This window comes from Cervus canadensis, chromosome 27 (genome assembly GCF_019320065.1).
Source record: "Cervus canadensis isolate Bull #8, Minnesota chromosome 27, ASM1932006v1, whole genome shotgun sequence".
Lineage (NCBI taxonomy): Eukaryota > Metazoa > Chordata > Mammalia > Artiodactyla > Cervidae > Cervus > Cervus canadensis.
Genome location: NC_057412.1, coordinates 1,448,425 through 1,475,980, shown reverse-complemented (window position 1 = coordinate 1,475,980; position 27,556 = coordinate 1,448,425). Strand labels below are relative to the sequence as shown.

The following is a 27,556-nucleotide window of genomic DNA, read 5'->3' as shown; positions in this document are numbered from 1 at the left end:
CGCGCGCGTGCGCGGACAGGGACACGCGTGATGAAGGCACGGCGCATGAGCGGGGGATCGGAGGGCTGAGGGAAGGGCGGACGCGGAGTGGGCGGGGCCAGAGCGGCTCCAGCGGCCTGGGCGCCTCAGTCTCCGTTGCGCCGCGCCGTGCCGGTGGCGGTGGTGGGTGGCCGAAGGATGTGACTGGAGGGCTGCCGGCGGCCAGCGGACGATGCTCGCGCTCCTGGGCGCGACGACCCTGATGCTGGTCGCTGGGCGGTGGGTGCTGCCAGCCGCCTCAGGTGAGAGAGAGGGGTCCCGGCCCTGCCTCGTCAGCTGGACTGCGGTGGCGGCGGCGCGGGAAACATCGGCCCCGGGGACGGGGGTGGAGGGACAGACGCCCTCGGTGGGAGACCTCTGGTTGTCCGCGGTCGCAGCGCCTTATTGAAACGGACTCAAAAATCAAACTTCAGTTTCAGTCGCTCAGTCGTGTCCGACTCTCTGCGACCCCATGGACCGCAGCATGCCAGGCCTCCCTGTCCTTCACTATCTCCCGGAGCTTACTCAAACTCGTGTCCATCGAGTCGGTGATGCCATCCAGCCGTCTCATCCTCTGTCGTCCCTTTCTCCTCCCGCCTTCAATCTTTCCCAGCCTCAGGGTCTTTTCTAAGGAGTCAGTTCTTCTCATCAGGTGGCCAGAGGATTGGAGTTTCAGCATCGGTCCTTCCAAAAATGAAAGAACAGAAAGTGATGTTCGAAATTCTTCCCCAGCCGCTTGCCCGGGGGCGCCGTCGTCGCCACCCCTGCCTGCCTGTGCCTGCCGCCCGCCCCGAACCCCCGCAGGGCTGGGTGTGCACAGCTCTGGTGACCAGTTTGTTTCCTTCCGAAAAGTCAGGCCGCTCCACTGCCCCGTTTCATAATAAACAAGGCTTAGAGCTACGCTGCTGGTCTCCTCCATTCAGTAGACAGTTCTTGATCCCACGGGTAAATGCCCAGTAAGGTGTGCAAGGATTTCTGTGCCCTCAGGATTCAATCAGTCTAATAATAATAATAAAAATATGGCCAAATAGGAAGGCTGGGAGCCATCAAGCTAATTTGCCGCCTTTCTTAATTTAGCGGGGAGATACATGGGGGAAATAGCAGCTATTATAAGATTGACTTTGTAGGGAGAAGAAATACCAAAGACAAACAGGGCCTCGCAACAGAGCAGAAATCCGGGAGTTAGTGAGGCCACCTGCATGCTTGCTAAGTCACTTCAGCCCTGTTCAACTCTTTGTGACCCCATGGACTGTAGCCCACCAGGCTCCTCTGTCTCTGGGTTTCTCCAGGCAAGAATACTGGAATGGGTTGCCATGCCCTCCTCCAAGGGATCTTCCCAACTCAGTATCTTTACCTACATTGGCAGGTAGGTTCTTTACCGCTAGTGACACCTGGTAAGCCTAGTGGCTTAAATACTTATTTGCTTTGAAAATCATACCCTGATTTTCTGGGGTGCATGGTATCCTATCTATCTTGTCCAAAAAATATGTTGTTTTTACCAGCATAACGGGTTTCTTCCAGAATAGCAGAGGAATTGCAGTTTAGGGCAAGCAAGCTTATAGCAAGGGCTTCCCAGATGGCTCACTGGTAAAGAATCCACTTGCCAGTACAGGAGACATGAGTTTGATCCCTGGGTCGAGAAGATCCCCTGGAGAAGGAAAGGGCAGCCCTCTCCAGTGTCCTTGGCTGGGAAAACCCATGGACAGACGAGCCTGGTTGGCTACAGACCACCTAATCACAAGAGTCGGATACGATTTAGTGACTAAAAACAACAAGAAGCTACAGCAAAAACCATAGCCAAGTCCAACAAGGAAAGGAGAAGAACATTACTTTATAGAGCAAAAGAAGGAAGTTGGGTGGGTTGTTTTAAACGAAATTCCATTGATTGAAGGTGAGAGTTCGGGGTCGTGCAATTTTTTGAATTGTCTGCACTGGTTGCTGGGAGAGGAGAATTTTTCCTTTTGGGGTCTGGAATTGCTGGTGAGTGAACATACTTGAGGACTCTGGCTTCTGGCCTCCTGACTTCATTTTAAATGAGGTTTCCTTTATTATGCTTCACACCTATTTCTTAGACTGTCTCACAAATATAGTATATAATATATGGGTTCTAGGGTCCTGGTGTAACCCCTGATAATTTCTTTGGAGTCTTTTGTTCATGAATATTTTGCATTAACTCATGTTTGCTTTCATATCAAAAGAATTTCCCCAGAATTTTCATGTAAAATTAACATTCCAGGAAGCTGTTCATTAGATCATAATTTTTTAATCTATATTAGAGGAGAGCTAAAATAAACTTCATACACAACTGGCATTTTTTGCTCTCAACTACGTACCAGACACTACTCTTAAGTGTTTTATTATTTTTTTTTGTAATCCAGATAATATATTTTTTTCCCATTTATTTTTATTAGTTGGAGGCTAATTACTTTACAATATTGTAGTGGTTTTTGCCATACATTGACATGAATCAGCCATGGATTTACATGTGTTCCCCATCCCGATCCCCCCTCCCTTAAGTGTTTTAAAAGTACAAACTCATTTAGCTTTCAGAATAAAGCTGAGCACCATTATCCTCATTTTATAGAGGAGCAGGCTGAGGTCATATAGCTAGCCTGTGCTTTAGGGGGAAATCAGACCCTGAAAATCTGGCCCCAAAGCCCTGGGGCTTACAGCTAGCTATTTTCTGAAGACCACACAATCTGGTTCTTGATTATCCACCTATATGTTAAGGACTTAGTTCTCTTTCAATTAACTAATCTACTTTTTTCACAAAGGAAGAGTAATGTTCAAAACTAAATGTAATGTTAACCCTGACCTGAGATCATAATATTGCTCTGTGTTTCAAAGTAATCAAAATATTTGTACTTTCAAACCTAGTAAATGCAGCTCTGAGATCCTAGTCTAAGAAAACTGTCCAAAATATGGTAGGAAATTTATATTTGTATAGATGGTATGTGTTTGGGTTTATGTCAGACTTGAAAATACAGTAAACTGTTTCTAGTCATCAATAGGAATCTGAAGGGCTGGAAACAACCAATTGTATAAAAAGTATTGGATTACATACCCATTTAGGGCTTCCCTGGTAGCTCAGTACATAAAGAATCTGCCTGCACTTCGGGAAACTCAGGAGACTCAAGTTCGATCCCTGGGTCAGAAAGATCCCCTGGAGCGGGGTGTGGCAACCCACTTCAGTATTCTTGCCTGGGAAATTCCATGGACAGAGGAGCCTAGCGGGCTACTTGGGGTCACAGAGAGTCAAACACCACTGAAGCAACTGAGCACACACGCATGCAGCTCCCCATTAATATATTTTACATGCTAGAGGTTGAAGTAAACTATTAGTAAAGGGCTATTGCTAATATTTTACTGAGCCACTAGGGAAGTCCAATAGAACAAAATCTATGAACTCAAATCTTATTTAATAACTCTTTCCAAGTCCCTGTCCATGCCTGGTAGCTCAGCTGGTAAAGAATCTGCCTGTAGTACAGGAGACCCGGGGTCGATTCCTGGGTTGGGAAGATCCCCTGGAGAAGGGAGTGGCTACCAGCTCCAGTATTCTTGCCTGGAGAATCCCATGGACATTTGTTGGTCTCGTAAAAGCCAAGATGCCTGTAACTCCAGGGTCTCCTTCCATTAGAACAGAAAGATTTCATCCCTAAGGAAATGTCTGGCTGTACCCTGGGTATCAGATTTCCTAATCCTCTCTCAAGGCCGAGAACTATTAGAATTAGAGTATTCTGGGCTGGAGACTAAAAATGCCATCAAACCTTTTATTAATGCCATAAACCCAGTTGCTCTCTTTTGGCTGCATAAAATCTAAAATTCCAACAGCTTGGCATGGAATTAAGTTTAGAGTGTGATAAAGGGAAGTAATTCTATTTGGTAATGAAGCCTCGGAGAATACAAGTGTAAAATACGTAATTGAGGGTGGGGAGACTCAATAAATACCTCCCCAAATTAAAAAAAATTCAGAAAATGTTTTCTCAGGCATCTCCCTTTTTGACTCCATACCGTAATAACTCTTAACTGGAAAGTAGAGGCAGCAATCCATTTTTTTTTTATTCTTTTTTTCAGTTCAGTTCAGTCGCTCAGTGGTATCCAACTCTTTGCGACCCCATGGACGCCAGGCCTCCTTGTCCATCACCCACTCCCGGAGTTTACTCATACTCATGTCCATTGAGTCAGTGATGCCATCCAACCATCTCATCCTCTATCATCCCCTTCTCCCACCTTCACTCTTTCCCAGCATCAGGGTCTTTTCCAGTGAGTCAGTTCTTCACATCAGGTGGCCAAAATATTGGAGTTTCGGCTTCAGCATCAGTCCTTCCAATGGATATTCAGGACTGGTTTCCTTTAGGATGGACTGATTGGATCTCCTTGTTGGATCTCCCAACACCACATTTCAAAAGCATCAATTCTTCAGCACCCAGCTTTCTTTATAGTTCAACTCTCACATCCATACATGACTGGAACAATGTATTTCTTTATGTATATATTTATTTTCATGTTTTTTAACACCAGAAACATTTTATGTTGGGGTGTAGCCGATTAACAATGTTGTGATAGTTTCAGGTAAACAGCGAAGGCATTCAGCCGTACATATTCCCGTTCTTCCCTAAACCCCTCCTCCTGTCCAGGCTGCCACGTAACATTGAGCAGTGTTCTGTGTGCTATACAATAGAACTTTGTTGGTTATCCACCCCTATAGTAGAAAGTCTGTAAGGAGATAGCATCCTTGTCCTGTGGCAGAAATACTGTATGATAAATTGCAATTTATCATAGTGAAAGATTAGTCTTCTGTGATGTGGAAAAAGTTCTTGTGAGCTCAGCATTAGTCTGAGGACACTGAGAAATGCTGATTAAGTTTGAAGCTTTATAGACCCTGCCTTGAGGAACTTGCGTTCTGGTTGGAGGTTGTGTTAAACATAAGGAAGCAATTTTTTAAAAGACGTCTTCACCTTCACGCATCAAGTTTTGAGAGCCTACTAGATGTCAGTACTATGCTGAGTACATCTGCTTCAGTGTAAAATTGAGTGGTGCAGATTGATGGTGCAGAGTGTGAAAAGAAAGCAAGGTTGGCATTTGCTGCAGTGTTTGAGAAAGGTTTTCTCTTGGAGGGCAAGCTTGAGCTGGGTCTTGGAGGGTTTGGGTGGTCAGGAAGAGAAAAGCTGTTTGGGTGGGGGGCCAAAAAGGAAGAGCCAGAAGAGAGAGAGTGTTCAGCCGGCGGCAGCTTTGTACTAGAAGCATAAATATAAACATGTACATGTCACCAAGTCATGTGCTGTCCACCTGAAACTAACACAGTATGGTAAATCAACTATACTTCACATTTTTTTAACAGTATAGGAAATAAAATAGGTCTCTAGATGGAAGTCTGTAAAATAAACAGAAGGGCTCAGACTTGATATGTTGAGCAGGCAAGACCTTTTCAGGGTCCTGTAGGACCTGGCTGACATGATAAACTTTCATCTCTTATCAATTTTGTATGTGAATGTTTGGCTTCTGTAAATAGTTGTCAGTTCTGAAACCACATCTGTTCAGTTCTGTGTCAGAGTATATCCCTGTCTGAACACAGTATGTGAGAAAAACCAAGTTGAGGCTGTTAAACAGTCGAGCCCGTATCCTTTACGTCAGTATCACTTGTAAGACAAAAGAAAAATACTATTTTTATACACAGACTTTTTTTCCCAGTTAAAAGACAATTACCTTTTTACAGTTCGTTTTTTCCACCTTTATGGAGATATAATTGACATATAATATTTGCTTTTTATAGATTTTAAAAACCTCAACCAAAAAAAAAATAAAAATAAAAACCTCAACCATTTTCCAGTTCTCTTGAATGCAGAGGTAGATGTAATTAGCAGCTTTCTCATGCTGAGAACAAGCACTAGGTCTTTTTTAGATTTATCTACTTAATTTTGTTATAGTTAAATGTATTCACTGTCCAGTCAGTGACGTCAAGGAAAGAATGATATTTTAAAAAGTATCTATAGCATGTATGTACGTATAACTGTATAGTGTGTCTGTGTAACTGTCTTCTGTCTTATTATCTTGACAGGGGAAGCGAATCTGAAGCCTGAAAATGTCGAGATCCACATCATTGATGACAATTTTTTCCTGAAGTGGAACAGCAGCAGTGAGTCTGTCAGGAATGTGACTTTTTCAGCAGATTATCAGATGTACGTTACTCTATACTTGGGGATCTGCTGAATAATTTTTATCATTTTTACACCATAAATTTTCAAATTTGGGAAACATTTGGTTTTTCCTCTTTTTTAAAGAAAATATATGGCAGTTTCGCATAATAAGTATAACTTCTTTTTTACAATTAGAGACTCAGTCTAAGAGTTCAGACTTCATCTTCAGGTTTTGAAGCAAGAGATTCCGGGTATTGTGCTAGCAGACTTCTGTAGCCCACAACCATAACTTCTCTGTTCTGGATGCTCCAGCTTCTTTAAACAGAAATTAGGGTCTGACCTAGAGCATACCCTGAGAATATGGGAGACTGTCCCTAAAAGCCTAGTCACTGTCTTGGAATCAGCTGCGAGGTCTTCTGTGGTCAGGTTTTCCTCTTTTCTCCATCATGCACAAAGTCTTAGTTCTAGATACCCTGGCTGGACTGCGCCCTGCACTTCACAGTGTTTCTGGAGTTTCTGCCTCCTCCCTGGGGTTAACTTTCCACCCAACGTTTGCCAGGAGGATAGGCAGACGGAGTTGGCAGAAGAAAGGGTTACTGAGGGAAAGAGGAAGGTTTCCTAAAGGCCTGTCTGCTCACTGTGACCCCTGTCCCAAGAGCAGGCAGGGAGTCAGGCAAGAAGAAACAGGGTGTGGTCTCTAGAATCAGGGTTCTGCCACTTCAACCGCAGCCCTGCTGTTCTCTGCATGTGTGTGCGCTGAGTTGCTCAGTGTCCAACTCTTTGCAACTCCACGGCCTGTAACCCGCCAGGCTCCTCTCTCCATGGGATTTTTGTAGGCGAGAAGACTGAAGTGGGTTGCCATTTCCTTCTCCAGAGGATCTTCTTGACCCAGGAATTGAGCCTGCATCTCCTATCTCCTGCATGGGCAGACAGATTCTTTACCACTGAGCCACCTGGGAAGCCCCAGTTGTTCTCTAGTTGATTGTGAATAAGCTGTTAGTGTGTGTGTGTGTGTGTGTGTGTGTGTGTGTGCAGCTGACCCTTGAACAATGGCGGGAACAGGGGTGCCTACCCTGCTGCTCCTACCCACTGCCCCTGAGTATAACTTCACAGTAGACTCTTCATATCTGCATCCATGGATTCACCCACTCCTAGATCTTAGAATACTGTAAAGTGTGTATTTACTGAAAGAAATCTGCGTATAAGTGGGCTCGCATAGTTCAGAGCCATGTTGTTCAAGGGTATATATGTATACACACACTATGTATTGTTTTCCTCAGAACTGATCATGTAAAATTTTTCATCTCTAGAAATTTTCTTTAAATTGAACTTTGAGTTTTGTTACCAATTTTGTTCTTTGCCTTAGTTCTTATTAAAGTATTTTTAGGCATAATGGAGATTATTTCATATTCCTTTATTTAAAATGACCCCTGTATTAAAAGAGCAGAGCCATAGACAGTGATCTCGTGTTCTTGTTCCCTCACACATTCTGTTGCTTTTATTAACTTCTCTAATTCATGATAATCTCTTACTCTTCGTTCTGACTTTGGTCCAGTGCACTATTTCAGTGTTCTTATTCTGTTCTTTCTCTTTTCTGTTCTGCTAGCTCTATAAGCACTTGCCTTGTAAGAATATGCCAGGTTACAAGTTTGGAGAGCCAGTTCAGCAGTTAGTATGGTATAGTGTAGGATGAGCTTGAGCCAGGCTTGTTGAGTTGCTCAGTCACGTCCAACTTTTTGCAATCCCATGAACTGCAGCACGCCAGGCTTTCCCTGTCCTTCACTATCTCCCTGAGTTTGCTCAAATTCATGTCTATTGAGTCTGTGATGCCATCCAACCATCTCATCCTCTGTCACCCACTTCTCCTCCTGCCCTCAGTCTTTCCCAGCATCAGGGTCTTTTCCGATGAGTCGGTTCTGCTTGGGTTTTAGTCCATCCTCTGCTACTTACTCTATCAGTTTCCTTATCTGTGAAGTAAAGATAAAAAACTCCTATGACCACATGTAATTTATCTTTCAAACCAAGATACTTCTGAGAGTGAACAGAAGCACTTGATTTTAGATAAGCTGCAACAACAAATTTAAAGCAGCACAGTGCCAGGCAGACTGGTCTGGGACACCCCAATGATGAAGCATCTAACACAGAAGCCTGTTGCAAGTGTTGTTAATTGTGTATAAAGTACACAGAACAGTGGTACAGAGTATGTGATCAAGAAAAGTGAGGTTAATATCAGCAGCAGACACACTTTTCAGCACAGTATTTCTCAGGACATAAGACACATCACTGGTGATAAATGATGCACAGACCCATGAATAAGCTACTGGGATGCCAATGCCTGTAGAATACACACCACCTAAGACATCCGTGTTTGCATTGTTATTTAGTTGCTCCGTCATGTCTGACTTTGCAACCGCCAGGACTGTAGCCCGCCAGGCTCCTCTGTCCATGGGATTCTCCAGGCAAGAATACTGGAGTGGGTTGCCATGCCCTCCTCCAGGGGATCTTCCAACCCAAGGCTCAAATCCACGTCTCCCGCATTGTGGGGGGCAGATTCTTTATGGCTGAGCCACCTGGAAGCCCTCAGTGTTTGTGACTGACATCTAAAATGTATTATGACAGGGCTTCCCTGGTGGTCCAGTGGTTAAGAATCCACGGGCAGTGCAGGGGACACTGGTTTGACCCCTGGTCTGGGAAGGTTCCCCGTGCTGTGAGGCAGCTGGGCTCATGCGCCACAACTACTGAGCCCACACTCTAGAGCCCCAGAGCCACAACTACTGAGCCCACACTCTAGAGCCTCAGAGCCACAACTACTGAGCCCACAGGCCAGAGCCTGTGCTCACAGCAAGAGAAGCCACGGCATGGGAGCCCATGCACCGCCACTGGAGGGCAGCCCCGTTCTCCACAACCAGAGCAAGCCCGCAGGCAGCAGCGAAGAGCTGGCACAGCCAAAGCTTTTAAAAAGCTTTTTTAATTGTAAAATGTATGATGATGTTAGGTAGCATGGCATGTTCATTCAGCAAATACCGATTGCCTTTTATGCTGAACACTTTCCCCAGTACTTGGGATTACATTAGTGAGTAGGAGAGACAAAGATGGCATGAAGTTTTATTATGACACTGGTTTCATGAAAAGAATTTTCTATTGGTTGCATATTTATTTTTCAAATTATGTTTCTACTCTGATCTAAGTACTGTATATGATAAAGTTGTTTTTAAAGAAAATGTAAAAGAAGCTGCAATAGCTCCCTTACATGCAGAAGCAATTATAATAGAGCGAGTAGCTGTGTCTCCCGAGCAGGAAGGACAGACGTGGAGTGAGGGTGGGTTGAAACCATATCAGGGCTTAGGTACAAACTTTTTATAAGGTTTTCTGCTTATAATAAGAGCTCTCCAGGTAACAGGAGAAGAGATGCATTACTGGCTTTTTGCCTGGAGCTCATTTTATTTCGACTGTCTGTGCCCATGATTGAAAGAAGTCTGTGCACCATTCCCACTTCCCAGACGTCCTTATATCTCCTGATTTCTCTAGAACTATATTTTCTAATAAATGACATGGGGGGTACTGAATTTTGGTTTAGATGTTTAAAATCTAAATTTTTAAAATAGATTCTGTATGGCAAAACCAATACAATGTTGTAAAGTAAAATAAGTTAATTTTAAAAAAATAAAAATAGATTCTGATGTAGAGAAGTTTCTCAGGAAGATTTGCATGTAAATTAAGGTGTTATTACTGCTTGTGAAAGGGAAGTCACAACTTCTTGACGCAGGTCATTCTGTTTGGGAGCACTTCTTACCACTGTGATTTTTCTGTCTAAATCCAGACTTGTCCACATGTTACGTATACAGTCTCAGGAGACTGACGTTTCTAGGCAAAGGATGTCCTGAGTGAGGGAATATCATGTGTGCCGCATATGCAAACAACTGGCAATCAGGCTGCCAGTCATGATTTCCAAAAGCTTCATGAAGGATTTCTATCCAGATGAGTTATTTTTCTAAACAGAATTGTAGCAATGCCATAGCATTTTTGTGTACTCCACTGTTGTGCTGTTATTTGTGAGTTATTTTTGATAATTTAATAAAAGGTTGTGAGCATTAAAAACTTAATTAAGGTGTTATTAATGCCAAGTCTAATCTCAGAGTTCAAGTAGGTAAAGTTAGAAGGGCAGACTCACCAGGAATGAAGTGTGCCCATATGGTAGTGTTTATTATTGGCAACTTCTTAAAAATGTTTCTTTTTTTTTGAAAAATAAGGTATACTTGAGTTGGAGTCAGCACAAAAAAAATCACTCCTAGTTTCTATTAGCTTTTAGTAAAGAATATACTTAGCTTTTTAAACAATTTTTATTTATTTTTGGCTGCACTGGGTCTTTGTCGCTGCACATGGGTTTTCTCTAGTTTTGGCGAGTTGGGGCTATCTTTTTGCAGAGCACAGGCTCTAGGCGTGAGGTCTTCAGTAGTTGTGGTGCATAGGTCCCAGTTGCCTTGGAAACTTCCCATACTAGGGATAGAACCCATGTACCCTCCACTGGCAGGCAGACTCCTAACCACTGGACCACCGGGGAAGTCCATCCTTTAGTTTTTTATTAAAGACACTTTAGCATCTTTAAAATGAGGTCTATAATATATAAAAATGAGCTAATGCCAGAACTATGAATTAGGCTTAACAAAAATGTCTTCTCAGAGGTTAGTTTCCCTGTTTGGTATGAGGCAGACAGGGCTCATATGAGGCAGACAGGTATGAGACAGGGCTTTCCATAAGCAAAAATTTTGGAATCTAGTATTTGTTTTCTGTTGCTCACCTTCACTTCAGCCTCCTCTCCTCTTTGTGGCAGCATGGCCTTTTTGTTTTAGGCACCCTGTGTCAACTTGATTTCTTCAGGTGCTTTAAAAAAAAGTCCAGTATCAGTCACTTAAGCTTGCTTCATGATGGACTGAGTACACATTGAGAAGTTTGTTAGCTTATGTTAACATGGTAAGTTCTGTGTTTCTGGTGGTGTAATAGAAGGAATTACAGAGTTCAGTATGCAGAGGGATGGTTTGGTTTTGAAGAGAGGAGAGGAAATTCTCAAACCATACTGATTCTGAGGTCTTGCTTAGGGCTAGTAAATCTCTTCCTAGGAGAAGATCAGAAGGGAATCAAATCCAGTTTCCAATTTTTCAGTAAGGAAGAGAGGATCCAGAATAGAAAGCAGTTGGCCAAAAATGACACAACTGTTTTTAACAGAGCCAACACTAAGTCCTCTTTCATCTTAAGGGTTCTTTCTCTGTTTCTTTGAAATCCTAATGTAACCACCCACAGAATTACAGAACTTTATGAAGTTAACTGTATGTTAGAATGACTCCACTGTATAAATAATAACTTGGTTGTATATGCAATGAAAAAGAGTAGTAGAATGTTACCCACAAAAATATTGTGAAAACATTAACTCAAGTAGAAGAAATAACTACTTCCCCCAGCTTAGAGCCTTCCCTAGTGGCTCCAGTGATAAAGAATCCACCTGCCAATGCAGGAGACACAGTAGACACAGGTTCCATCCCTGAGTCAGGAAGATCTGGAGGAGGAAATGGCAACCCACTCCCTTATTCTTGCCTGGAGAATCCCACAGACAGAGGAGCCTGGTGGGCTACAGTTCATGGGATTGAAAGAGTCAGACGCGACTGAGAGGCTAACACACACACTAGCTTTATAACATTAATGTCAAAACAAAACATGTTTGTCACTCTTGTATTTATAATGTTCATTCATTCATTTGCTTTTTTATTTTGAAGACTAGGGACAGATAACTGGAAAAAATTGCCTGGGTGTCAAAATACTACCAGTACCAATTGCAGCTTTTCTTCGGTTGAGCTTAAAAATGTTTTTGAAAAAATTGAATTGCGCATAAGAGCAGAAGAAGGAAACAACACGACTATGTGGTATGAGGTTGAACCATTTGTACCATTTCTAGAAGGTAAGAAAAAGTTGCCAGCTGAATTATATTGAATTCTTTATTAAATATTACCAGCACAGCTCACTTCCCAAGCCCATTCATTTGCATAATATAAAATCTCCCATCTTTAAAAAAAAAAAAAGAACAAAGATTCCCTTAAACTGGTATCTCCTTCTGCTATGACTTCATTTTCCTGCTTTCCTTCTAGTGGTGGTTCTCAGAGCGTGGTCTCCAAGAGATCTATCAAGTCAAAACCATTTTCCTAATGGAAACTTACTTAATAAAACTTACTTGCCTTTTTCATCTTCATTCTGTCATGGGTGTACCCTGGAATTTTCTAGAGGCTGTTTGATATGAGATGGTGACTGACTGGTGATGGCAGAAGTAGGTGTGAGACACAGCTGTCTTCTTTATTAGGCCAAACATTAAAGAGATTTGAACAAAATGTGAGATGAACACCACTCTTCTCACTAAGTTTTTTGGCTTGTTTGTTTTGAAAAATGCAGTCATTTATTATCATGCAATAGGTTTCATCATTACTGTTTTTTAATGAATTGATAGATATTTTACATTTTTATCAATTTTGACGTCTGGTATGCTGAACATTCAAAGACACAGCCCGTGTAAACAAGAGCTCTTTAGGACCCTCAGTTTCTCTTTAAGAGTGTAAGGGATCCCAAGACCAGAAAGTTCGAGAACCACACAAGGATGATCTGTACCCCTTCTCTGTACACTTTCCCTCCCACTCCCTCTCCAGCCCTCCCCATTCGAGCTTTGTTCCCCATCACGACACTAAGACCACTCTTGCCGAGGTCACCGTGACCTTGACAGTGCAGAAGTGGATTCATTCCCTTCCGCGTGAAGCCCTTCCCTCTCAGTTCTCACGGGCCCTGCGCTTTCCAGGCTCTCCTCCTGCTCCCTGGTTGCTCCTTTGCCAGTTTCTTCTTGTCCCCCAGATCTTAAAATGTTGGACAGCAGCGGGCCTCAGTCTGCAGGGCTCCGCCATTGAACCTCTTCTCTCAACGCAACCTCCACCAGGAATCGTATGGCTTTCAATACCCTCTGTGCTCTCAGCTCCTCAGTTTACATCCCCTTCCCCTTACCTTAGAGAGCTGCATCACCCACTCTCTAGTCAGCATCTCCACTTACAGGTCTGAAAGTCATCTCAAAAAACTCTTTTAAAATTTTTATTTATTTATAGTTGGCCATGCTGGATCTTCATTGCTTCTCATGGGCAGGTGGGGGCTACTCTTCAGTTGCGGTGCTTGGGCTTCTCATTGCGGTGGCTTCTCCTGTTGCAGAGCACAGGGTCTAGATGCTCAGGCTTCAGTAGTTGCGGCACACACGCTTAGTTACTCCAAGGCGTCTAGAATCTTCCCGGACCAGGGATCAAACCCATGTCCCCTGCTTTGGAAGGTGGATTCCCCGCCAGGGAAGTCCCTTGTCTCAAATTTAAAATTGCCAGAGTTCTAGCTTTCCCTTCTCCAAACCTGATCTTCTTGCAGTTTTTGCCATCTCTGTCGATGATGTCACCTAATATTTGCTCAGGCCAGGAGCCCTGGCATCACCTTTGATACCTTTCTTTCATCCTCCATCCAGTCCATCAACCGATTCCAAGCGATCAGATCGCTTCTTATTTCCAGCCCGGCTATCAGCCGTCCCCTGCCGCTCTCATCTGCCCAGGAGCTTTCCCGCTTCCTGACATGCTACCTGGGGTGGTCTTTCCCAAATGTAAATCAGGTCTTGACGACCTTACAGATCCAGACTACAAGTTTTGCCTGTTACCCAGAGTCTAGCTGCCTCTCCGATCTCATTTTCTACTACCCAGGTACTTGAGCGCCCCCTAGTGTCTCCTGAAAATGGTGAGCATGTTCCCATCTCAGGGTCTCTGCCCTGGGGCCCTCTCAGCCTGCCATGTTTGACCTCACCTCCTTCAGACCACCTACTTCAGGCCTCAGCTCGAGCATCTCGGGGAGCCTTCTCCTCACTTACTCACCTAAAACAGTCGTTGCTGCCCTTCTCTGTCCCTTTATGTTACTTCATTTCTTCCTACAGCATGCATGGCGTTATAACATTATATATATTTGGGATTTTTGGCCACATTTCCCACTAAAGTGTAAGCTGCATGAGGGATTGTCTCCTTTTTTAGATGCCAGGCACATATTTAAGTGCTTAGAATTATTTATTGTATGAATGTTTTGACTTGTATTAGTGAACTTACATAGTAAGTGTTTTGATTTTCACAGCTCAGATTGGTCCCCCAGATGTGCATTTAGAAGCTGAAGATAAGGCAATAATACTGAGCATCTCTCCCCCTGGAACAGAAGATAGTATCATGTGGGCTACGGATCGTTTAAACTTTAGGTATAGCGTCGTTATCTGGAAAAACTCTTCAAGTCTAGAAGTAAGCATTATTTTTATCTTTGATGTGAGAGAAGAATGACTTGAATTAATTGTAAAATTTGACTTTTTTTAAAGAACAGACTTCTTTTTTTTTTTAATTATAGGAAAGAACTGAAACTGTTTATCCTGAAGATAAAATTTATAAACTGTCACCAGAGATTACTTATTGTTTAAAAGTTAAAGCAGAACTGCCTTTACAAAGTAGAGTTGGTTACTATAGTCCAGTGTATTGTATAAATACCACAGGTAAGAAGGAAGTTTTGCTTTCAATTCAGTTACTATATATATATATAAGTTGTTTGTTGTCGTTCAGTTGCTAAGTTGTGTCTGACTCTTTGCAACCACATGGACTATAGCCCACCAAGCTCCTCTGTCCTCCACTACCTCCCTTAGTTTGCTCAAATTTATGTCCACTGAGTTGGTGACACTAACCATCTCATCCTCTGCTGCCTTCGTCACCTTTTGCCTTCAATCTTTCCCAGCATCAGGGTCTTTTCCAGTGAGTCAGCTCTTTTCATCAGGTGGCCAAAGTGTTGGAGCTTCAGCTTCAGCAACAGTCCTTCCAATGAATATTCAAGGCTGATTTCCCTTAGGATTGACTGGTTTGATCTCCTTCCAATCTATTAATTAATTGGCAGCCTTTTAATTTTGGCATTTTTCCCATAGTTGCTGCATTTTTTGTGTTGGTTTAGTAGACATCAAAACAAAAACATTCTCATGTTGATGTATGGCAGAATCCAAAGCGATATTGTGAAGCTGTTATCCTCCAATTAAAAAGAAAGACTTTTTTTTTCAAAAATATTTTAACAGCATTTACACAAGCAACAGTGTTATTTGGGGTTTTTGTCTCAAGTAACAGTAATGAAAATTCTGTGTCAAAGTCCAAGTATTTTCTAATTACAGAAACTGTTTTTACTTGTTCAGAATCCATGAGAAGGGGAGATAGTCATTAGAAAAGCAGTTAGTATTCCAAAAAGCATATGTTTATAGGTGAAACGTTAAATTATGAAAGCATCCTGATACATTTTATCTGTGGCATCTTGCCAACAATTAAGGTTTAAGGGTAGGAACTTGAATTTATTACTTTAATTATAGATTTAATATGCTTTGTTCTTAAAATCAAGAGTTAAAGGAAAGATCTCCTCTCCTGCTTCCTGACCCCATTCTGTTCACCAGAGTCAAGCATCCCCAGCAGTATATGTACAACCTTTCCTGTGTTTCTTCAGGGCTTGTACTAGCATATACTCAGACTTCCAGTTTTGGGGTGTTCTGTCATTTGAATTAAGGAATAAGGTTCTGTGTGCACTCTGCTGTATGTAAAATGGGTCACCAGCAAGGGCCTGCTGTGCCGCACATGGAGCTCTGCTCAGGGTCACGTGGCAGCATTGATGGTAGGGGAGTTTGGGGGAGAGCAGATAACGTGCATGTATCTCCAAGTCCCTTCACTGTTCACCCGAAACTGTCATAGCATTATTAATCTGCTATACCCCAAACAAAATAAAAAGTTTAAAAAATTAAGTCCTGTCAGATATATTTTAAACTTGCTTGCCTAACCTAATATATTGAGGCTCTCTTTTTATGTCAGCACATATAGATCTATCACATTCTTTTAAATGGCTATGTAGTATTACCTTGTGTGAATACACACCATAATTTATTTAGCTATTACCTCATAATGATAAGATACAAGCCTTTTCTCTTCTTGCCCATGCTATTAAGAATTCTTGCCATCTGTTATCTCGCTAGAGTAAATATATGTGCTTTCTTGTCTATTCCTTGTCATCTAGAGAGACATAATGTGCCTTCACCAGAAAATATACAAATAAATGCTGACAACCAGGTCTGTGTTCTTAAGTGGGATTACCCGTATGAAAACACAACTTTTCGAGCTCAGTGGCTCCGGTAAGTTCTGTTCCATAAACGTCCTTTTGCAGCTTATTTTTGCCCAGTGTGTGAGGTTTCTTTTCACTCTGCTTCAGCATTCGGCCTGATGGAAAGGTGGTTATGATGCATTTGAACTGGGCTGTTTAATTCTAGTCCCAGCTCTGCCAGTAACCATCTGGAGTATCACTGAGACCCAATCACTTCTTTGGGCCTCAGTTTCTTTACTTGTGAAATGGGTGCATTATAATATCTAGTGTCCTTAGTAGTTATTAGTCGTTCAGTCATGCCCGATTCTTTGTGACCCCATGGACTGTAGCCCACCAGCCTCCTCTGTCCATGGAACACTCCAGACAAGGATACTGGAGTGTGTGGCCATTCCCTTCTCCAGGGGATCTTCCTGACCCAGGAAATGAGCCCACGTCTCCTGCATTGCAGGCAGCTTCTTTACCGTCTGAGCCACAGGGACTTACTGGCTCTTTTTTTTAAGGTATGATTCTAGTTACATGTGTTATTTCCTCGGTCTGGAATACTTGACACATGACCAAGATACTTTCTTCAAAACCCACTCCTTCCATGAGTCTTTGAAATGATCTCAGTCCAGTCACTCAGTCTAGTTCAGTCAGGTCAGTCTCCTACTGTCTTGATTGTTGTAGTGACTTTGGCAGATTCCTTAGTGATTAGTGGGAAACTAAGGAAGTCGGAGAGAACTGTGCTCTGTGTGCTTGAGTAGAGACCAGCCAAACAGGAGTAAAGCTCAGCACGACATGAGTGGAAGAGGACTGGGCATATATAGTTCATGTTGATTGGAAAACTGGAGAGGGTAAAAGGAGAGGGAGAAGAGAAGAGGACAATCAAGGGGAAGGTGACGTGAACTCTGGCAGGAAAGGGGGACCACAAAGAAAGGGGTACCGAGGGCAGAGGAATCTCGGGACCAGAGGCGAGTGTAGGTCAGGTAGGGAAGAAAGAGTGAGAAGAAAGAGACTAAAAAGACAGAGAAAAAGTGAGGGAGAAGGGAAGTCGATACCGCTGCAATTGATTCCTCTCCACCCTGCAACAATGGTCTGGATAATAAATGCATTCATGTGTGGAGTACAAATAACAAAGGTTGCAAGAGGTCAGAAATGTGGAGGTATGTGCAGGACCAGAGAGTCTGCAGAAGCCACTTGGAAGGAGAGGTTTTGTGAAGGAGGCCTTGATTGTTGTTGAGTCATGTGTTTTTCAATGACGAGAGAGGGCGTTCCAGGCTGGGGCTACACTGCACGGGAAAGCTCGGATATGAAGAGACCAAATCAGATCAGGGTAATGAGGAGGTATCCATTTCCTTTTGCTCTGTAGTAAACTAGCACAAACTCAGCAGCTTAAAAGACACAGCTTATCTCTCGGTGACTTTGGGTCAGGAATTCAGGTGTGGCTTAGCAGGGTCCTCTGCTCAGGGTCTCATAAGGCTGTGATCAGGGTGTCCGCCGGGACTGCTGTCTCATCCAGGCTGTCTCGTGGTGTCTCCTAAGCTCATGTGGTGGTTGGTAGAATCCATTTCTGACAGCTATAGAACGCATGGTGGCCTGCTGCCTCAGAGGCCGTCAACAGAGACAATCTCTGCCCCCTAGACCCTCCTTTAAAGGCTCATCTGATCAGGTTAGGCCCCACCAGGATAGGCTCTCATGTGATTAACTCAAAGTCCACTGGCTTGGGACCTTGATTTCATTTGTAAAATCCCTTCACCTTTGCCAACTAATGTAACCTAATCAAGAGTTCATGGGTTCTGCCTGCCCGCACTCACGAGGAGGGGATGATGTCAGGCTCGTGCCCCAGAGGGTGGGAATCTTGGGGGCCAATTTGGAATTTTGCCTACAAGAGGGGAAGACCTGCTTCGAGAGTAGCAGAACACTGGGCCTGGGAGAGCAGCGAGAGGAAGCGTGGAGCTAACAGGATGGAGTAAAGTCAGGCTTCGCCTTAGACTCTGCTACAGGCATGAGTGCCACTGGGACTCTGGTGTTGAGCGATGGGTAACATGAGGCCTGTGTTCGAGGAGCGTGACGATGGCCACATGGTGTGTGGTGCAGGGGACTGAAGACGAGGGAGCCAGCTCGGAGGCTGCCGGGGTTCTGGGCTTGAACTGGGATGCTTGGAGCTGTTGGTCTCTGAGCAGTCTGTTAACTTCTCCAGGCCTGCTCTGACTATTCAGACTCGCTCTCAGAACCCTGGTGTGTGTCTCAGCACTGACCCACGGGTACACGTCTAGTAGCTGGCCTTCCAGAAGGAAAAGCTTTACTTTAGTGTTTGTGGGTTTTATAACACAGCTAATCCTGCCGTGGCCACTTTCAGGCTCCCAGCAGCGTGTCTGTCCACTGGACATGGAGTTGGAAAGAGGCACAGTAAACCCTCCACCATATTCCACTGTTCAGACACGATAGATGTAAATAGCATTGAGCATAGATAAAATGTAGGGAAAACAGTTAGGACAAGATGAGTTTTGCATTTTTATTACTTTAGTTTTTCATACAACATATTTATTTGTAAGTTTATGTAATTTTTAACAGTGGCTGCATTTAACAGCTAGCTGGTAGCATTCCTGAAAATTTAGCAGTTGTTTTTGTGCACCAGCATGAGCCAACCCTTCACATTACTTCCTTATCACACGCTTGAGCAAGGTCTTTGCTTTTCTTTTGTGCACGTATCTTTTCCACTTTGCTGAGTTTCCCAAGGGTGAGGACAATTTATCTCTGTAACTTTGACCCCTAACAGAGTGTCTGGCCTATTACAGGTACTCAGTACATGTTTATTGAACTAATGTGTTTGGAATGAAAAACATCTTTTTGTCTTAAAGTGCCTTTTTTAAAAAGATTCCTGGGAAACATTCAGACAAATGGAAACAAATACTGAACTGTGAAAATGTCACAACTACCCGCTGTGTCTTTCCTCGAAATGCTTTCCCAAGTGGAATTTACTATGTCCGTGTACAAGCATCTAATGGAAATGGTACATCTTTTTGGTCTGAAGAGAAGAAATTTTATATTGAAATGAAAAGTAAGCCAATAGTTTTTATTTTATTTTGTGATTCTCCAAGTATGAACTCTTAACTATTGTTTTGTAGTCTAATTTGAACTTTGTGTCTTTACACATTTTTTTTCCTAGCTGTCATATTTCCTCCAGTCATCAGCTTGAAATCCATTACTGATGATTCACTGCATGTCAGTGTCGGTGCGTCGGAAGAGTCTGAAAACACATCTGGGAATCAGCTCTACCCACTAATTTATGAAGTAATTTTTTGGGAAAACACTTCAAATGCTGAGGTAAATAGACTGTGTAGTACAGGTTTATAACTCAGAGTTATGACTATGATTAGAGTAAGCAAAGCGTGAAGTTAAAATTGCAGGGAAATTTTTAAACTTTTAGGCTATATGATTAACTCAGATATTTTCAACAGGAAGAAATTGGCATTTCATGTTTTACGCGGTAAGAGTTACGGTCAGCTGCACCTGAGCCCCAGTTAGTTGTTGGTTTGGGGGGGTTTTGGCCTCACCAAGTGGCATGCGGAACCTTAGTTCCCTGATCGGGGAGGGGAACTCGTCTGCCCTGAAGTAGAAGCGTCAGGTCCTAACCACTGGACCACCAGAAAAGCACCCCCAGTTACTTTCTGAAATTCAGACCCTGAGTTCATTTGTGCTCGGTCAGAATCTCTGAGGGTAGAGCTCAGGAATTTTTATCGTGATCCTCAGGTATTCACGAACCAGGGTTTCTCAGCACTGCTGACATTTGGGTTGGACGATTAGTTGCAGGAGCTGCCTTGTGCATTATAGGATGGCGAGCAATGCCCCTCCCCACTCCTCCCTAGGTGCCGGTAGCCCTCCCTCCCAGGTATGACAACCCAGACTACCTCCATGTAGTGCCAGACATCGGGGCACCTCCACGAGGAAAAAACTGGTTTTTAGGGGACAAAGACTCTTAGCTGTTATCATGCTCTGTGACCCTAAAATTCAGAAACCACTGACAGGCTAATGCACATCAGATAATCCATATTATACCTAGATCACTTTTCACTGTGGAATTACCGTCAAGGAATCAGCCTTTAAAAATCTGGTACAGTTAAGTTGGTGAATTTTGTAACTTCATTTTCTGTCGAAAATCTACAAAAAGTCCAGTGATTTGGATACTTTGGTTTTAACTATCTGAAGACTCTGTAACCATAGCACAGTTTAGCCCTGTTGAGTATTATGGTTAGTTCTAAGTCCTCCCTGGTGGCTCAGATGGTAAAGCATCTGCCTGCAATGCGGGAGACCCGGGTTCGATCCCTGGGCTGGGAAGATCCCCTGGAGAAGGAAATGGCAACCCACTCCAGTACCCTTGCCTGGAAAATCCCATGGACAGAGGAGCCTGGTAGGCTACAGTCCATGGGGCTGCAAAGAGTCAGACACAAGTGAGAAACTTCACTTTCACTAAGTCCTCCCTAGATCTGGAAAACCTAAATTTGTGTCTCAGACTACCAAATGGTGTAACCTTAGGCAAGGTGCTTAACCACTGCAACTTCGTTTTCTCTTCTCTAAAGTGGCGGGGGTCATAGCAACTTAATTTTTTTTGAACAGATGTTTATAAGGTTTAAAATGAGGTAGTATTTATGGAAATACCTACCACATTGCTTGACAGATAGAGATTCAATAACCTTTGTTTGCCATCCTGTCTTATGCTGGGTAAGACATCAATAATTACAGTCATAATAACAGCTCATATTTATTGGATACTCATTATCTGGTACCAGGATAAGTATTTTATATGAATTGTCTCAGTCAGTCTTCCAAGCAACCCTGCCAGATAGTTGGATCGATTAAACTACTCTTCAGCAAATACTTGGGATGGAGTATCCATTACCGCTTCGCTGATGCTAGGCTGTAGGCAGTGAAACTCGAGTGGATGTGGTATGACTGAGGCCTTAAGTGCACCTTTGTGTTTTGACTTGGCTCTTGCGCTTCTCCCATTTGCCAAGAGGAAGGCAAGCCCCACAAGGCCTGTGGGCCAAGGCGGGTGAGAGGCTGTAGAGCACGCCTGAATGTGACCCACTGCCTCAGAGGGCGCTCCCCCAGCCCGTCCGCTCACGAGTAGTGGGGACAAATACGTTCTGTGCACACGCGCATGTGCGGCTGAGCCCCTAGTCCACCTGAAACTCTCACAGCACTGTTAATTGGCTGTACCCCAATACAAAATAAAAGGTTTAATTCTTTTGAAAAAGAAAAATGCGTTTTGAGCCGGGGCTGTTCTGTCACACCGCGTTGCACAGTGGGGTTTTGCCCTTGGCATGTTTGGTTACACCACAGTAACAGGACAAGCGACAGTGGGCTCATACAAAGAGGAGTAGTGATCTCCCTCACTTTACAGATCTGGGGATAGGGCCCAGGGAAATTAAATAACTTGCCTAAGGCTACATAGCTCTAAGTAACACCTTGATACAGGCAGTTTGAGACCAGACCCCCCTGCGCTTAATTGTTCTGCCACTAACCAGAGGTAACACGATGGTAATTCAGCCAAATCGGTATGTACTGATAAAATAACTTCGAGTTGTCTTAGGACTATATGGTATTCTTTTGGCAGCAGCATGTTTCCCTTTTGAGTTTGGTAATAGTTTTGTTGTCCAAAATAAATTTATATTTCTTAAAATGTGCCAACCAAGTGTTTGGGAGAGGCTACTCTTAGAATGAATATATAAAGAATTCAGAAAACAAATATTCCCTCTATGATTTCTCGGGGTTCTAAATTTTATCAATGATTTACTAATTTTTTTATAGAGAAAAGTTCTAGAGAAAAGAACCGAATTTACCTTTCTTGATTTGAAACCGCTGACTGTGTATTGTGTCAAAGCCAGAGCACTCATTGAAAATGACAGGCGGAATAAAAGCAGCAATTTTAGTGATACTGTGTGTGAGAAAACAAAACCAGGTCAGGATCTTTTATTATACTTTTTCTTTTTTAATGTCACCAGATTTAATAAAAAATAACCAATTTATTGAAAACTGTAAAATATTTGTGTTTTGCCACAAAAATATAGAGTATCTTCTTCAACTATGTGAGTCAAAATCAGAGCTTCACACTGACCTTCACAAAACTTCACACTGAGTTTTAGAAAATATTTTTAATACTCAACTTAGTTCAGTGGTTTTTGCATGCTTTATATTTCATGCATACCCACATAATTAATTTCTTTTATTACTCTTAGAATTTAATGAGACTTATTTTTTATATAACCTTTGATATAATTATCATGTGGAAATCCTTTAGTTGTGAATTTTTTATGTTAATGGTATTATTTAACAGAATGTAAACTTCCTTTCACATGGCTATATTTCTTTCACACAAACTGTCAGCAGTTTTAATGTAGTTGGGTGTCAAAACCTATATTGATGCTAAACACTGTTTGTTTCTTTTTTAGGAGACACTTCCAAAACCTGGCTTAAAGCTGGAATTTGCACTGCATTGTTTTCTATTCCTGTGGTCATTTATGTTGTGAGACTCTTCTTGAGATGTGTCAAGTATGTGTTCTTTCCATCAAGTAAACCTCCTTCCTCTGTTGACGAGGTAGGTTACTTTTCTTGGTCAACAGCTAGCTGGATTTTTCTAAAAATGAAAGGGAAATATATTTGATTTCAACAGAATATAAATGTATTCCTGATATTCAAAAAATAATACAGACTGACCTAGGTTTTTTCCCTCAGAGTTTCAGAAAACTGACCTCAGAAGCAGTCATTTAATGGAATGTAACATGGAATCGTAGGATGTGTCCTTATTTGCTAGCAGTTTGGCTGCTGTGGCACCTGTTTTACCACCTATATTCCCAAAAAGGTTAAAACATTGTTGTCAGTGCAAAAACTTTATTCTGTGGATGAAGTCACAGAAAACGAGACAGAGAAACATGCATCTCCTCTCGCAGCACCCCAGTGTTTTGGTTGGCACGTCCTTGCTGTTGGCATAGTTAGTGAAAGCACGAAGTGATGACCGTCAGCGTGGACACTGCCCTGGGGGGTGGCGTCTTCACCTGGACGCCTGCCTTGTTTCAGGTTCACAGGCTTGAGAGCTGGAGGCTGTAGTGTGTTTGCACTGACTGGCTGTGAACCTGCGTAGCTCAGTTGTGAGCACTTGCACAAGTGCCCGTAGCTATAAAGCAGCGCCATCCCGTGGATCTGTGAGGGGCGAGGCGGGGAGACCAGAAAGACCCGCCACTGTGCCCGCGCTCTGTGCCCGCGCGCTGTTTCACCCTCTTATCCCTGAGTTTTCTAGTGTCATTTCTATATGCTCTTCTATTAAGAGCTGTTCTTTAAAGAACTGTAAGATTAGCAGGTTACAGCAGCTCATTACTCTTAGCCCAACTGGGGAAAAGTCAACTTCTCCCTTGTGCTTCTTCTGGATGTTTTCGGATTGGGTACCAACATTTTTATTATTTCACAATAAAATGTCCCCAATCCCAGTGCCCTCCCATTCCTTCCTTACCCACCACGCTCTTCCGCCTCCTACCCCTCACAGCACAGTGGACTTTCTTAGAAACTCTTTGGATAATTCCCAAAACAGTACTGAGATGCATGTGACCTCACTGGTGGTGCTTTTATTCTAAACATGATAGTGCAGTGGATATGCTCTTAGCTCGCTTTTTAATCTGCATGTCTAAAGATAGACAAAGGATTTCTAGATAAAGGATTTAAGAAACTGAAGCTTATTAGAACTTGAAAACTACTTTTTGTTCTTTTAAATAATCTGTTTCTGTTCTTTCCCTTTTGAATTAGTATTTCTCTGATCAGCCATTAAAGAATCTACTCCTTTCCACTTCTGAGGAACAAACGGAAAGATGTTTTATAATTGAAAATGCAAGCATTATTACTGAAATAGAAGAGACTAATGAAATTGATGAAGTTCACAAAAACTACAATTCCCAAACTAGTCAAGATTCAGGAAACTATTCGAATGAAGATGAAAACAGTGGAAGTAAAATAAGTGAAGAGTTTCTGCAACAGGACAGTGTGTGACCAGGAACAAACCCTAAAACATTAGGAAGTCTTGCAAGAGTCAGAGTGGGAGCCTGGGCTTTTTCCTCTTCTCAGTAACTGTCAAAAGAAGTTTGCCCATGTAGGGGAAGAAAAACCGTCTTCAGATCGCAGGTCCTAAAAATACAGGCAAGCCCTTCACTATTTAAAATGAGTTTTGAGAAGTTTTCTGCATTCTTTGCCATGTGTCAAGTCTTGAAAGACCTGTCATTGGACCTGCCTTGGATGAGAGGCGTTAAATCCAGAAGATGCCCTCTGGCTCCCTTGCGTTACCTTAAGCACCACTGTCCTGTCAGGGGTTTGGGGGTGCTTGTGTTCCCGTCAGCTGGTGTGGTCACTGTGCATCATCGTTCCTTCTCCCTCGCAGCATTACACTTCACTATTTTTCAGGAGGTATTTAGAACATTTGGTCTTGTTCAAAGAAGAACCTGAATACCACCATCACTTGATTTTCTGAAAAAGTAGCTTACTCTGGAAAACAGCTACAGATGCCAGAAACATGGTCCTTATAGATTTTCAGGGGAATTCTGTTTATACCAATCACATTTATACCAGTTGCAAGAGATGTGGGTTCAGTCCTTGGGTTGGGAAGATCCTTTAGAGGAAGGCATGGCAACCCACTCCAGTATTCATGCCTGGAAAATCCCATAGATGGAGGAGCCTGGTGGGCTGCAGTCCACAAGGTCGCAGAGAGTCGGACAGGACTGAAGCAACTGAGCGTGCGTGCGTGCATAGCAATTACATTGGCCTCTACGTCACAGTCACCCAGCCCTTCCACAGTTTAGGATTGAAACCATGCCATCTTTTACTATATGTACGTTAAGCCTTCCTGTTTCAGAACATTAGGACAGCAGCTTCTGATTAGAAGGCATAATCCCTAAAATTACAGAGAAATGGGAAACAGTCTGAGTAGAGAAGTTACTGTCATCTCAAGATATGGGAGTGTGTGACATTAGTGACAGTGTATATAAAGTCTTGGGATCAGAAAATGCTACTGACAAACAGAGTAGAGAGTGTCAGTGGGAAAGAAGCAGGTGGCTTTAGTGAAGACTAAGACGAATGTGTATCATCAACTTTTGATTGCTAACATCCTGAGGGGCGGTGTTTGCTTTCATGGCTCACCTGTATCATTTCTTAACAGCAGGCCAGCTTCTGTCCGCTGTGGGGCAGTATTCAGGTATCGCTTCCGCTAGCCTGATGCACTCAAGGAAATGCAAGTTATTTATCATCAAAGTGTGGGAGGAAATGAACTAGGAAGGAAACCTAATTTTTTTAAATTATGTACTACCTCTTACAGGCATCTATAGCTTATGTTTAAATGATTTTGCTATTTGGGCTTATTCGTGGAGCTCCTGCAGAGAAAGGAAGCGTAGGAGTTCTGGCTACCTCTGACGCCAAGTTCTCAGCTTCAGTCACTGCAGCGGAACAGAGGGAGGAGAGATGGCACCATCCAGCGCATCAAGTCCGGCTGGGCTCGTTTAGAGTAGTCCGCGGGGTCTTCTGGGAGGAAGAAGAGGTTGAAAGCAGCCGCGCTGGGAAGGCCCGTGACGCCCGCCTGTCCTCTCCAGAGCACCCTGTGCTCACCTGGGCCTCCCTCCAGCCCCTCGGGAAGCACATGGGTCAGGGGACCCCCACCAGGGCCGTTCTCTGCTGCAGAATCCTTCCAGGGACCCAAACGCACCTCGGATCCTCTGGCCAGCGGCAGTTGGTTTACAGCAGATCAGGGTTGGCCCTTCGCTGGGAAAGGCCCCGTCCATCCGTGGGAACTTGTCACTGTCGAGAGGACCCCGCCCCCGATGGCTTCCACGCTGGGTCAGGGCTGCCGGCCTGCCCGGCACTCAGGCCTGGGATTTTCCACAGGAAAAAGGCTGCTTCGGACTGGGAACAGCGCCTTTGTGGGACGTGGCAGAGGGAAAACTAGGGCATTATAAGGCAGAGACGCTGCTGAATTCGCTAGGTCCCTGGATGTGGGAGTATGTGTGTCTTTGGGATTTAAGATGCCCTGTGGTTTTCAATGAACAAGCATCTGAGCGGCCTTGAACAAAAACCCCTCCGTTTTGCTGCATCTTGCAGACCTGAAAATGCAGTTCCATCCCATTCTTCATTGTGGTCCACATGTAGCTTAATCAGGATGTGCTTGCTTGTAAGATGGTATTTTTTTCTGAAAAAATAGTTTGCTCGCAAATACTATATACTTGAGAGCAGCAATAAATTTCCTCAGATCTGTGATGCTGATAGCTCTTGGAGAGGCTGGATATAATCTAAGCATTTATGTAGAAGATTTGTGTCGTTACAGCCAGAAATCATGTATTCATATGTAATATAGATTAATATATATATAGTGACATGGATCTGTAAACATACATGTACACATGCATGATACTGGCTACTATGCCACTAGTACATCCATAAAGACTTAGCATAGGTTCTAGTTAGAAAAGGGTAAATGCTGCTCTAGAACTATGAACTTCAAAATCTTGACCAGAAATTTGCAACATATAAAGTTATTTCAAAAATATAAATTTAAGGACTTCTTGGTGGTCCAGTGGGTAGGACTCTGAGCTCCCAATGCAAGGGCCCCAGGTTTGATCCCTGGTCAGGGAAACTAGATCCTACATGCCACAACTAAGACCCAGCACTGTCAAATAAATTTTTTTAAGTATATGTGTAGAGTTTGTGTAACATCTTTTCCCCAAACCTACCTTCAAAGCAGCCTCAGATTGCTCCTAAGAATTTGGAAGTGTACAGAAACTTTTCCTACCTCCTCCCCATCCCTGTAACCCTTGTACTACCTGACACGTTTGTGTTCGTTTCATCTGGTGTCTGTCTGCCCCTGCCCGGGGACCAGAAGCTCTGTGAGCCCAGGAATATACACTTAGCACTGTATCCCCAGTACCTACCAGAGTGCAGTGCCTCGTGCGGAAAAAGTGCATAGGAAATAATTGTCAAGTGACGGAAACCTAAAATTTGAACCAAGCGGGTGTTTCTGTTTGTGTGTCTTATTGAGGTATAGAAGGACATGGCTTTATTTCCAGTGTTCCTATGAAAGCACAGCCAGTGTTGCCAGTATTTGTATCTTATTTCGTGTGTATTTTGTCTTAATGCCCACTGCCGTTCTTTTTTAAACAGTTTAACAGTTTCTGTAATAAACACTGAGGCCAAAA

At 43.2% G+C, this 27,556-nt stretch overlaps 1 protein-coding gene across 2 annotated transcripts; it reads left to right on the top strand.

The window, feature by feature from the left end:
* On the top strand, positions 1-27,556 carry IFNAR1 (interferon alpha and beta receptor subunit 1). 2 transcript variants are annotated; one of them, XM_043448822.1, is made up of 11 exons: positions 1-281; positions 6,077-6,197; positions 11,924-12,105; positions 14,331-14,488; positions 14,592-14,733; positions 16,275-16,389; positions 19,199-19,398; positions 19,507-19,664; positions 22,149-22,299; positions 22,790-22,935; positions 24,135-27,556. In XM_043448822.1, the coding sequence occupies exons 1-11, from the start codon at positions 212-214 to the stop codon at positions 24,372-24,374; spliced, it is 1,683 nt and encodes a 560-aa protein (XP_043304757.1). In that variant the 5' UTR covers positions 1-211; the 3' UTR covers positions 24,375-27,556. The 2 variants fall into 2 exon arrangements, with proteins under 2 accessions (XP_043304757.1, XP_043304758.1); XM_043448823.1 differs by lacking the exons at positions 1-281; positions 11,924-12,105.